The following is a 14,412-nucleotide window of genomic DNA, read 5'->3' on the forward strand; positions in this document are numbered from 1 at the left end:
ATAAATGCTATTAGTGGGTGGGTAGCACAGATTGTGCCACCCGCACAAGCAGCATTTCAACCCTCTCTCAGGCCTGACATTGCAATGCTTGTGTGTAGTTTACTGTTTTGACATTTAAAACCACTTGCCAAGCCTTAGTCTCCCCTTTTATTACACATAGGTTATCTCAAAAGTTGGCCCTAGGTAGCCCTATGCATAGGGTGATGGGCAACTAAAAGGTAGGACATGTACTTCTAAGTTTTCCATGTCCTAGGAGTGAAAACAGCTAAATCAGTTTTTTAGTTTTTTACTACTGTGAGGCCTACTCCTTTCATAGGACAGCATTGGGAAATCCTTGATACACTTTAAGCTGTAATTCATGATTAGAACGGAATAGCTAAATCTTGTTTTCTATGTTTGGAATAGTAATGATTAATCCTTTTCAGTGGTAAAGTTAGATTTGATATACTATTTTAGGAATGCCACTTTTTGGAAGTGGACATTTGTCTGCTCTTAACTTTGCTCTGTTTGCATGCAGCCTATCTCCAATACACGTTTGGGCAGGGTGACAGCTATACTATGTACATTTCCTCTAGGCAGCAACAAACAGAGGAATGCACATTCTGATGACTCACATGCATTCATTTTCATTATGATGGGACTCCCTGGGCAGGGAGGAATGGGAGCGGTGACACTTACACTTCAATAGATAGTGCCCTGTTCACACACAAATCACTAATTTACCACCCAGAGATAGCTGGCAGACAGGACTGGATTGAAAGGGACCCTTGTGCACTTTAGAGAGCTCTTTTGAAGTCACCCCCTACATCAAAGGCACTTTTTGGTATAAGTACAGGGCATCTGAACCCAACAAATCAGTACACTACTGGACCTGGGAACTACTCTGCTGGAATAAAGACTGCTGTGCTGTAAGGGCTACCACCTTACCTTGACTGAATGTTCTGAGGAACTGCTTCTCTGCTTTGCTGCCCTGCTGCCTGCTGATCTCCGCCCAGCTGAGGACATGGACTGGACCCATCTCACTTGAACCAAGAGTGACTCCAAGGGATTGCTGGCTTGCCACTATTTTTCTAGAGTTATTGAGTTCAACACATCTTTTGAACAGCCATCAAGTTACCACAGCTTTTTCATATGTTTCCTTTGTGTAATACTTTGACCACCATTCACTCAGTTGTTCTAGCTACATGCATGACCTTTTTAGCACAAATTGACACAGATTTACCAAGATATGTTGAGTGAACTGAAAAACCCAGTGCATTGCCATGGTTGCAAATGCTGGCCTACTGAGAATGTCCTCACATACACTGATGCACAATCAGGCTGCTTGGATGATGCATTTCCCTGACAATGGTGCAAAGGATAGTTTAACACTCTTTTGCGGAGGATTTTTATTTGAGCTATACCCTCCCAGTGCCGCAGATGGGTGAGAGTGTCGCAGATGGGTGAGACACATTAGATTGTGCTGTGCACCCCAAAACGCCTGCAAACCATTATTTGCTGGGGGATAATCAATCCCCTGTTTGCGCTTGTATCCACTAGGCGTTGGCTTTTAATGCAAAAGCTACTTAACAGGCTTTCTGTCAAAACCACCCCTCAAAATTCTCTACTTGAAACAAAGTCGCGCAAAGAGGAGTTTGTACTTTGAAAAGGATACCTTTCCAAGATAAAGCGCATTTGTGTGGGCAAGTAAATCACTGTTGTGCTTTAGATCACCCTAGCACCCTAGCACTGGTGCAAAACCTTAGCTGGGGCATTGGGGCGTAGCCCCACTAAGCCACATGGATGCACGCCACGCACGCTAAGAAGAAAGTAAGCAAGCAGCACAAAAAATAGCATTGGTTTTGCCAATGCTACTTAATCCTAGCTCACGCCCGAGTCGGCCGACTCAATCAGTCCGTGTGCTCCGCTCTGAAGCCAGGGGGTGGGGCGGCTGGGCTGCGGCAGCTTGAGTGACAGAGTCCAGACTCTGCTGCCACAGTAGTGCGCTTGTGCATTTTTGGGCTATGATCAGCCCGAGCATGCGCTCACATTAACCTTCCTGGGACTCAAGGGTGCTGCTTCATACAGCAGCCAGCCTAGCCAGAGCCGCAGCCCCCGGGTCTAATATGGGGCATTGGGGCGAATACTACCTGGGCCCCCCTAGCCAATCCTGGTGCTGCATGCAGCGCCAGGATTGGCTGGTCCACCGCGGTCCACCACATGCAGATCCATTATTGGGTGCCGCGCGTGGGTGATCCCAAGACTGCATCGGGATTGGTTTAGGGGAGCCGGAGGAGGGAGGCTGCCTACAACGCGCCAGGAGCAGCAGGAGCTAAGGCGGCGCGTGATGCGGTTGTGGAACTGGCTGCCGCTAGACGAACTTGGAAGGTAAATTTAGGCCCATATTATTATGCATTACGCCAGTGGTGGGAGGGAGTATTCTATAAGCAGTCCGTTTTCAAGACTAGATTAAGAACGCTCTTCTGTGACGGGTTTGAACGGCCTTCCCTGCTGGCTGTGCTTTCAATGACGGAAATGTCACCGCGCAATTTGATGCGGGAGGGAGTCTGGAGAGGATGATTCGGTGTCTGTTGGCGTCCTAAATATCGAGCTACTAATTATTAAAGTCTTCTCAATGATTTCACTGAGTGTTCCGCACTCTTCACTCTTCCTGTGGGGCACTGTATCGGGGAGTTCACTATGTCCATCTCTGAAACTCTGAGGTCAGTGTGTGGGTTGTGCTTTTGGCTGTTAGTGGGCCTGATTTATCGTTCGGGGCAGGGGTGGCGGGGGGAACGGGGGGACGGGGGGGGCGGTTACTGTTGAATTGCCAGATAACATCCCACATAACCTGCCTGAAACAATTACAAATGCACTCCGTCTCCCATATACCGTGCAGAACATCAATACAGTGTTTTTTACATGTTCAAAGCTGCTCCGATTTGACAACGAGGACTGATTAGGCGGTTAAGCTTTTGGCAGAGCTGAATGGTGGGTGTTGTGGTGGGCATCATATTTTATTTCACCCACTGACTATTTAAATAGGTATTACCTTCTCTTTCCTCCTTTCATTTATTTGCTCCCTTCTGAAATGGATCCAAAAAATAAAAACACTTGCTGGAAACGTACTGTTTTTCTGACATTTTTCCATTTCTAAGTGCAGCCTCAGGGTTGAGAGAAATAATACATGCAAATTCTCATTGTATTACAATAGAATTAGATCAACATGCTGCTTGACAAGAACCACAATGTTTCTAAATCGGATCCCAGCTTTGGTATTTTGGTATGAACTGGATAAATGCAACACAATAGATTTGCGAGCACATTAAAAACCAAGAAAAGGCTGTTTACTTCACTTTGCATTTTGAAACACTTGAATGTCATTTTAGTTATCTTACATTTATAAGTGCAAGGTTACAACTACTAAAACTCAAATCAAGGCAAGGCCTACTCACTGACATGGGACAAGCTGATATCTCTAAATGTAGGCTGTGATCTGTGTTTGCCAGAATCTGGAATTGTGAATTTAGAGAATGGGATAATGGGAAATGGATTTTTACAAATTAACTTTCACTGACATGAAGAAAGTTTTAAGACAGTAAAATCTAGACTATCATAATTTTTTGCCAAACAAAACCACGGGTCTCCAATTAATGTTGACATGTTGTCTGTACATCTTGATATTTACCACGTCCACAACAGTCCTTTGCAATTTCGCTGTACTGAATGATCACGTCATATTAGTAATATGTATAAATTCCTTTGAGGTGGCCCTGGAGAGAATATCCATACATTTAATAATTACTCTTTGATGTCATTGACAGCTGTACCTGTTTTCTAACATAGTTCCAGAATTAATCAGTTTGTGAGAAAAATGCTAAGACTGAAATTGGAAGGGAGCCTACTTTTTGAAAGTCTGACTACTTCAGTGTGCAAAATGTTAGCTGTTGTGATAAAAGTCAGTGTAAGGCAATAACTGTGCAGGATGCCGCTTGCAATCACTCAACTCTACGTTTCATATGCCTGAGATCTGAGTGGAGAGCCAGACTGCCTCTTGGACTTGTTAGAGTCCCATAAGGGCATAGGAAGTAAAGCAGGTGACTCAGTAATAAAACATCAACCAGCAGGTTTAAGAATATTTCTGAGGCCCACAGCTGGAAGTGATATTTTAGAACCACTGCAGTCTAGGAGAGTATTTCAGGACTTTGATCTTGCTTTTGAAAGTTGTTGGCTATTTTTGAGAGTGTATTTTGAAAATTACAGGTCTCTTGAATTTAGTATCCATCTTGCAGCCCAGTCACATTCTTTAAGAAAGTACACCTCCCATGTCTTTCTGGTAATGTGAGTTATGAAAAAACAGGACATACATCTAAAGGTAGGTTGTGCAACACAAGTTCCATGTGAACATTAAATTGTGAGTGTTTTGTATTTAAAAAATGCTTCCCTTCATTTATGACGAAAAACCAAAGGTGGTGATGGACGGAGCGTTGACAATACAAACACTCACCCCCAGTCAACTGATCTGGGCTTAATCTATCACTGTTTTTTAGCTCACTCCGCCACCCCAGTTCAGACATGGCCATATGCCAATCAGTCTGACCCTGTGCCTCATGGGAACAGTCCAGCCCGAACTGCCAAGCCATGTCTTCGCTGGACTGGAATAAAGCTTCCCAGGACCGGTTTCTGGCATTACAGCCGTCTTCAGCCGGGCTTGCTTGACTCCAGTGGCAAAGTGAGCAAGGGACTCACGTCTGAGCATACCCTGCCAACTTTGCCTCAAGTTTGCCTCTTGAGTATTGAACGACCACTGATCTCTCACTGGCTGAAAGGACTTGTGTGACAAGCATCAGTTCCCAAAGTGGATGTGGTTTTTAATGGGATGGATGGATGTACGCTTTTAATGGGATATGCTAAAGTATTACCAAAGTATTCCTAAGTGCCCCCTGGTTGTGCAAGCACACCCGCACACAGCAACCTCGAAATGGAAATAAAAACAAAAAAACTCAGAGATAGTGCAGGAGGCACTGAAAGGTTTGAAAAAAATGGAAGAGGAGTGTTGGGAAAGGGTTAGAAGGCATGGGAAGGTGTGGCAGGCAACAAATGGCTAGGGGCTAATGGGGAAAGGGTGAAATATTTTATAATAAGTTAAGCGGGATGGGGACGAGCGGAGGAAGCTATGGACGAGTAGAGGGAAGCAACAATGAAAGTGACGAGGTGGAGGAAACTAAAGGGGAAGCAGCACACAGAGGAGAGAGCAAGAGAACACACACATTCCTGAGCAAGAGACGGCAGCAACAAAATCTCTCAAAAGCCAGTGCTTCTCTCAGACCGAGAGCATTTCTGCTGCAGATACATGGCGGTGAATGCATTAAAACCACATAATCTTAGGGTCTCCCCCAGATTTGTGCACTGGTTCTTCTGGAGAGCCGTCCCACTGTGTTCATGTCTCTGTAGCCAGCCCTTGTAGTTCTTCTACCCTCTCTAGGAGGGAGAGCAGCCTACTGCTGGGTTGCTATTACATGCATATCTGATATTTTATTAATTTACAGGTTTCTATATCACGCTGTAAATTTTGCTCTGTCATTTCGCTTTATTGCCCATGTATGTTTCCTATTCCTCCCCTGTTTTTTGTTATTTGACTAGTTCATTCATCCTCTTTTGTATGGTTTAAGGGAGGGGTAGTTCCACTTGTTTTGTTCTGCTATAGAATATGCTGTAGAACCGTGCATGGTCATTCTGTGGTTATACTGAATAAGCAGCTACCTATGTTATGCCATCTATTAATGTAATAACTGCACTTTCACAACTGCTTTATTAACCTTCCTGCTTTCTCAAATTTGCTTGAAAATGCACGATTTTGCTGTATGCTAATCACTTGGCGCCCCACCACTTTGAAATGTCACCCACCGCCCAACAATGATATTTATGTAGCATCTTGTTTGCTCTATTGAGCAGGCCATTTTTGACATATTACTGCACTTAATGTCTGAACATTATTTCAGACCTTTTCCAAATTTAGAATTGTAATATATGCATCAAAACAATGGTTATATAATATAGTTATCAAATATATGCTGTTAAATACGAACTTTTAAAATTTTAATTGGTTTTCTCAGATATCACTGCTTATTAGGAATTGGTCGATACGCTTTAGCTGCTTTATTTCCATCTAATCATTTTTCGAGCTTTTAGATGCCATAACCAGCACTTCATGGCTTCACAAATTATTGGTTATCAATAAGAACACAAACCACAGTCTCTGATTTCATGCATGTCAACACTATCCATGCTTATGTTGTCTATGTGACAATGGCAGTGTATGATCTCCAGACACATGTTTAGAATATCTCCATGAAATCATCGAATAAACCGATGGTTTGCCGCCATTAAACATTGCAAGACTCACTCTAAGGCCTTAGTGTTAAGGAGGACTTCAGTGGAACATTACACATTTCTTTTGTTATGCTTTATTTTCACTAATACAGTTGTAGGTTTCGATTCGGTTATTTTTCATACAGCATATTTATGAATAGGGAAAATCTTAGGACAACCGCAATTTAAGCAGCAAAATATGTTGAATTACCTTTCAATGGTTTTAAAAGACTGGATGATGTCCTTTGAGTGAAACCAAAGAAAGAAGACCTAAAATAGAAAGAAATTCAGACAAGGGAAATTCAGATAGGACATACATTTAAAATTGATAGACATACATTTTATCAGTGTGTGCAACATACATCATTTAGACCATCACAATACAATATTTTAAGTCGTATTGGGACTCTAAAGAAAGAATAACATCGGTTGTGACTTTAGAATTATGGTATGGAATAATAGATCCAAGGATGTGGAATCCCATTATGACAGGTTATCAATAATATTGTTAATGCAGCTGCATTCTGATGTCAGAACAAGCTGTAATAAGAACATGATGTAACTATACTGCTGTAAGGAGTTATTACAGAGTGGCATCTGTGATAATACCACTCCTTTCTCTACTTTCACCTCACTTGTAGGAGTAGAAATCACTTTTGAACGGGAAGGCAGCTTCAGGCGCAAGAGACAAGCCACAGACAGATGCCCCAGCAAACTATCTTCCACAGCCTTTAAGGCCAGAGTGATCTTGGACAGTGGAGCAGCCAACTCACATTCAGAGATGAAGTTGAGGATGCATAGTAGGGCTGCTGTCTCACTGTCAGGGAGAAAGGTGGGGGCTGAAGGTGTGGCTGTGCAGAGAGGGGCAGTGGCTTCACTATAATAGAATCAGAGGTAGAGGCATTTGTGGTGGGATGTGTTGTAGAATAACTAATTAACTATTCAACTTTAAATAAAACGTTTGTTACACCAAAATGAAAATTCAAGGATAGGACCTTCAGAAAAATGGAATATAAACCTTTTAAATCACCTAGGGCTACATTATACAATGCAGCGCATTTTTCTTGTTTGCGCCGGGTGCACCTTTAAAAAGGTGCACCCTGCTCAAACAAGGAGAGTGCACCGTATTAGACTGAATAATCTGCAAACTCATGCTACCCAGGGGGCAGTGCATTCAAGTGAAATACGGATCGACTTTGAAGCAGCAGCATCGCGTTTCACTGTTCTGGCAGCAAACCATCCGCAATTTCAAGAGAAGATAGAGATCCCCTTGTAGGCGGTACCGTGAGGCACTGCGCCCGTCTGTACGGGGGGTCCATAGGGCTCACTTTCCCCCTCTAGAGGGCTGCCACCAGGGGGCGCACTGGTATTGCGCCACCTGTCAGTGCACTTCCTGCCTATGAGCTTGCGTCTATATTATGGCGCAGAGGCAAAGAGATTCCCTCGTTTGCATGTGGCCATGCCCCCATGCAAATGAGGGAACGTCCTCTGATGATAGCACTGGCCCTATATGTGTGCCAGCACTATCTGTATTACAGAAGGGGGCGCACAAGCTTTTGCAGGCCCTTCTGTATTACCAAAGTGCCCAGGAGAACATGTTAAGTGGGCACAAATGCCCTTTTCACCCCCAGCGCACTTTATATAATTCGGCACCTGGCGTTTTGCAAAGCAGTGTGTAAAAATCAACTCTGTACAGATGAATATTTCCAATACTTGTAGTTTATTCATGAGAATAAAGGATCCCATCCACAGGAACAGTCCATCACATAGCTAGATCAGCATAACTGATCTTCCACATTTGCTTACATTCTAATGCTACTAGCAACAAGGTTAACAAGATAGAATGCTACACATCTCCCTTCTATACAACACATAAAATAACAGAACAAATATTAACAAAGAAATTAATTTACTGTACAAAATCTTTCAAATATTTGGGTGTAATAGAGACTCTTTGAGATTTACGCACCACCCTTGAGGCTTTACCCACACCATCTGTAGTTCCGGCAGAGATGTTAACCAACACTTTAGACACACTTGGAATCTTTGAACACCCTCTAGAATTCCTTAAACATCAAATTAGAACTTCCATTACTGTGAAGCTCTTTGCACATATCTTTTTTAGGATTTACATATAGAGGATGAAATGGAACAAGATCATCTCTCACCACCACAACCCTATTTAAATTCCATATTCGGTGATCAGTCAGTTTGACAGCATTCTTAAAAACTTTGACTACTTGTAGTGGTTTCAGAAAAGTAGAAGAATTGGCTCTTTTGCAAGGATTTTGACTAATACCCAATCTCCCACCTTTACAACAGTCTCTTTTACATTTTACCTTCGATCATACAATTCTTTGCTAACCTTAATTTTTTGTGATTCCAATACCTTCCAATTGTGCATATCAACCTCCACACCCTGAGAGTTTTGAAATTCATTCACCCATGTTCGAGTCACAAGAGTGCTAGAACGTCTTCCTCTAAACAACTCAAATGGAGTTTTCTTAGTTGCATCATGAGAGGAAACTCTATACACCTCAACTTTTTTTTGGATCTCATCTTTCCAGTTTAACCCAGCAGACTTTGCCATTTTAATCATTTCCTTTAAGACACGATTGAAGCACTCAATCATTCCATTTGTTTCTGGATGATATAAAGCACATTTCTAGTGCTTAATACCATATCTACAAGGAAATTCTTGCATCTCCTTTGATACAAATTGTACCCCGTTATCAGTTAAAATACAGTCAGGAATGCCTTCCCTAGCCATGAGGCTTTGCATAAATGTAATCACCTGTTTAGTTTCTATTCCACAAGTGATACTGATTTCAGGCCATCTTGAGAAAAGATCAATTAAAGCAATCACATACCATTCAGAACCATTTGAAGAAATAGGACCAATAATATCCAATGCCACCTCATTTCACGGACGTTCAGGACGATCGCGTATCACAATGGGTTGAACCTTGGGTTTTGCCACTCTATACCTTAATGCACATTGTATACAATCTCTGATACAACGCTCCACCTGCAGATCCATGCCAGGCCACCAATATGACAGTCGCAACCTCTCTTTAGTTTTTGTCATTCCTGATATACGGTACAAAAAATGGGTGGTGATGGACGGAGCATCTGAATCAATCAAACACTCACACCCAGTCAAAAGATCTGGGTTTAATCCATCACCATTCTTTAACCCACTCTGCCACCCCAGTTCAGACATGGCTATATGCAAATCAGTCTGACCCTGTGCCTCATGGGAACAGTCCAGCCCGAACTGCCAAGCCATGTCTTCCCTGGACCGGAAACAAGCTTCTGAGGACCGGTTTCTGGCATTCCAGCCGTCTTCAGCCCGGCTTGCTTGAATCCAGTGGCAAAGTGAGCAAGAGACTCACGTCTGAGCATACCCTGCCACACTTATGGCGGCCAAAAGCGGTACAAAAGGGGGTGGTGATGGACAGGTTTTGTAATTCCTGATGTACAGCATGAGCCAAATCAAGTGGGGTATTACTCAAAATTAAAGGGGGAACTAACTTTAAACCCCTCACCAATAAAGAACCATGATCAGAGAGTTCATCCCTGACATGCCAGAATTTTTGTAAGTCAACTTCATCTTTAGCTTTGGCCTTCCAACCAACTCTCACGAGTTCCAATACTTTAACCAGAATATTATCTGCATTGAGAGCTTCCAACCACCTTTCTTTAGAGATACAATCACCTTCTATGCTGCACACCAATTCATCATCATCCTCAACTTGAACAGGATCATCAACTGGAATTTCTTCACTAAAATCAACTAATCTCGACAAAGTATCAGCAATCTTGTTGTCCATACCAGGTAAGTACTTGATCTGAAAATTATAGTCTTGAAGACCCACGACCCATCTGGTAATACTACTCGCTACAGCATCAATGCCTTTTATTTAATATCTCACACAACGGTTTGTGGTCAGTTCTGACTTCAACACACATTTCCCCACAACACATTTTTAAGTTTCTTGACAGACCAAAAACAGTGAGAGCCTCTCACGCTATAATCAAATATCTCAATTCAGCTCCTCTGAGACTCCGTGACAAAAATAAAATCACATCATCACAATCACCATTGTTTTGGTACAGAACAGCACCAACACCCTACATACTGGCATCTGTTAACAAAATTGATTTCCTCTTTGGATCAAAACAACTCAGTTTAGGAGCTGCATTAAGTTTTTCTTTAAGATTGCAGAATTCATCCTCACACTCTTGATCCCACACAAACTCACAACCCTGACCCAACAGGGATCTCATCTTCACCCAATGAGCTGCAAAACCCTGCACAAACTTATTGTAATATTCTGCAATCCCTAAAAAAACTCATTAACTCCTCTTTGTTCACAGGTGAGTGTAACTTACGAATGGTATTAACCAAATCTGCTTTTGGCATGATACCACCTGCAGAGATGGTATGTCCTAAATACTCTATTGATTTCTTCCTAAACTTACACTTTTCAATCTTGACAGTGAGGTTGTGTTGTCCGAGTCTGTCTAAAACATGTAAAACCCGTTCATAATGTTCCGTATTTCATGCCCATATATCAATATATCATCTTGATCTACCCTTACACCACTAAGCTTCCTCAACACTTTTTCCTGTGCCCTCTGAAATACAGAGGCGGCCGACACCAAACCAAATAGAAACCTAACAAAACAAAATGTACCAAATGGGGTCACAAAAGTCGTAAGATCCTTGCAATCTTCATTCAACATACTCTGATGATAAGCAGATTTTAAATCTATGGTACTGAAAACTTCAGCACCCTGAAGAAGCATCAAGACATCAGCAATCTTGGGCAGAGGATAACGATCCACCACAACATGCTTATTCAACTCTCTCAAGTCTACACCGAGACGCAAAGATCCATCAGCTTTCTTGGCAGCGACAACCGGAGAAAGCCAAGGAGTTGTTTCAACCTCCTCAAATATGCCTTCAACTTTCAAACGAACCAGTTCAGCCAAAACTACTCTAGCACAGCAAGAGGAATACTGCGCACCTTACTACAAACAGGTCTTGCACCATCACACAATCGAATATGGTGAACATAATCCTTCAAACATCCTAACGTTTCACTAAAAACTTGAGGATATTTAGATCTCACATCTGCAAAATATCACCAGATGAATTATCCTCTACTGAAGAGATCAAATGAGTACCAAATGTTCTTTGAGTTTGATAGGAGGTGTAGAATCTGGATCAAAAATCACTCCTAGATCTCTCAGATGGAACCAGCTAAGTATGCTGTCCCCTTTCTGAGAAACATACATTTTAGCATGAATTATTCTGTCTTTATATTGTATAGTACCACAAAAATACCATAAAAGTTTGATTGGTTGGCCACCATAAGCACAAGGAGTTACGTCAGGAGGACAGATTTCTATAACATGTTCAAGTTTCTTTAAATAAAACGCCTTTGACATAATGGTGATCTTGGCACCTGAGTAAAATAGAAGTGAGGTACCTTCTCCTTGCACTAAAACTTCATGAATCGGACCATTTTTACCACTTTCACTATTCACCTGTAGGAGAATTTGTCCGCAGTCAAGCTTTTGGTCATTACATCATCAACACTTTCACAATCATCATAAATTTCGTTAACCTTCCCCTTGTGCATTGTGAGGTTTGACTCTGCATGCAATGGAAACATGACCTTTCTTCGTACAATTAGCATAAATGGCATTTCACCCTGGACAAGATTTATCATTTGCTAGATGACCCATTTTGCCACAGCGAAAGCATTTGGGTTGAAAAGTGTTAACTTTCCTAATCATCCCAGAATCTACTTTCTTTTGATCCGGTTGTTTGGTTACACTTTGAGAATGCTTAACTGATTGAATAGAATCTTTTTCTTTCTTATCTCCATCCTTCTTAATCACTTCAACGCACTTAAGAGAGTGTTCAATTCTTTTAGCAATGACTAAAACCTCATCTAGGGATGGTGCATCTTTTTGCCACAATTCTTCTCTCACATGTTTAATATTACCACCAAGCATAAATTGATCCCTAATTCGCTCGTCTATAGTAGAACCAAACTTACATGATGACGCAAGCTTTCTCAGGCCAGTAATATAGTTTTCTATGGATTCATCTTCAAGTTGAGATCTACCACCAAAATGATATCTCTCAAGAATTGTACTTACTTTTGGTCAATAATGTTTGTCCAATTTGGCTATACATATCTCGAAGTCATTAAGATCAGGTGCTTGAATTTCTGGGAGATAATAAAAAACCTCCTGTCCTTCCGATCCCAAACAATGTAATAACAAAGCTGTTTTTCTCTCAGTTCTCAAAGAAGAGCCTCATACTCTAGCATATCTCTCAAAAACTTTGCGCCACTTTTTCCACTTTATAGGTGGATCTCCAGGGCAGGACAGGAAAAATGGAGGAGCAGGTACATTTTGTATCTTGACCAAAGTATGAATATGTGCTTATTGTGATTTAAACAATGAAGAACTTTCAGACATAAATATAGTATGAAATAGGAACAATGCCTACACAAAATGTACAATAATGCTTAATGACGGTGTTCAAAAATAAGGAGTTCTCATAAAGCACATTTATGCTTCTTATAATGAATCAGGAAAAGAACAAAATTTAACACAATTACTGCAATTGTGTGCTTAAAGACAGCTTTAAACTGTGTGTATGTCACAAGAATGAAGTTAAAAGGAAGTACTTGCAAATGAAAAATGACAAGCTAAAAGAGTGTGCGTATTACTGCTGGTATGTATTTGCTTATCACACAAATGAAATGTCACTGTGAGTTTATAAAGATGACAAGCAGCAGGAAATGATACACAAAAACGAGTGTGCGTATCACTGCCAGAAAATGTACTTTTGATCTGTGTGCGTATCACAGGAATGACACGCAAGGCAAGTGTGCGTGTCACTGTAAAAGCACAAAAGAGACAAACGTAGGTATGCCAGAAATATAGAAACCTCGAAGATGTGTGCGTATCACAGATATGATGCGCTACTTACGCCATTGATACAGTAAAGTCTTCTAATAAAACCTGAAGGTGTGTGCCTATCAAAAATATGATACGCTCCTTATGTAAATGATTCAATAAGTTTTCAAAATTGAGGCTTGAAGCGTTGAAAGCAGTGTGCGTTTCACGGGGAAGACACGCCGCTATATGTGTTACGTAAAGAAACTTGCAGAGAAGGCATCAAATATGGCCGCCGTTTATGTGCACGACGTGCACTGTCATGGAAAGGCTAGAGCGTAGAACAAGAAACTGGAGAACATTCAATATTGCTGCCAATGTTACGTGACGCCCTATGTAGGAAGCGTGCAACTTCAATTGTCACCAGAATGCGAGTGTCGGAGCACGAGAATTCATCGAAGAAACACTCCACTCCAATGACACTTTTAAAGGTAAACAGAGATATTTTCAAATAATAACTTTCTCTGTGAAGTAGCGGTGCCAACATCCACGAAGCGCACAAGTATCCCAATAACAAATAGTTAAAGCCAAAATCAATAAATCATGAAAAGGCAAAAGTGTCCTTTTTAAACTCCATCCCACCCTCGTCGCCAAATGTAAGAATCAACTCTGCGCAGATGAATATTTCCAATACTTGTAGTTTATTCATGAGAATAAAGGATCCCATCCACAGGAACAGTCCATCACATAGCTAGATCAGTTTCAACTGATCTTCCACATTTGCTTACATTCTAATGCTCCTAGCAACAAGGTTAACAAGCTAGAATGCTACACAGTGTATGAAGATTTTCTACTAGTAACACTTCATGCTTTCATCGGGGAAAAATGTGCCTCTAAGGATGACCAAAACTGACTGAGAAGGTGATAGGGAGAAATCAACTCATGACTTCGGTATATGTTTAAGCTGAGCTGCCAAAAACTCTTGCTCACCACAGAGGCAGGCTAATAGATTGCTTCATTATTCACTAGATAGGGGAGTGGGGGGTCCTAGGGAATATTTAACGACCTGCCTGTGCTACAGCCCTATTAACTGAATTGAACACCAACTAGAAGTAGCAAGGGGTCGAAATAAGGAAA

At 41.6% G+C, this 14,412-nt stretch overlaps 1 protein-coding gene across 1 annotated transcript in view; it reads right to left on the minus strand.

Annotated features, from left to right (window-relative positions):
* LOC144821656 (proton channel OTOP1-like) overlaps window positions 1-14,412 on the minus strand; it is a 376,460-nt gene that overhangs the window by 118,681 nt on the left and 243,367 nt on the right. The window contains exon 3 of the mRNA XM_078678888.1: window positions 6,563-6,621. Within this exon, the coding sequence (XP_078535014.1) occupies window positions 6,563-6,621 (59 nt within the window). The remainder of the gene's footprint in view (window positions 1-6,562; window positions 6,622-14,412) is intronic.

The sequence above is a fragment of the Lissotriton helveticus genome, chromosome 2_2 (genome assembly GCF_964261635.1).
Source record: "Lissotriton helveticus chromosome 2_2, aLisHel1.1, whole genome shotgun sequence".
Taxonomy (NCBI): Eukaryota; Metazoa; Chordata; class Amphibia; order Caudata; family Salamandridae; genus Lissotriton; species Lissotriton helveticus.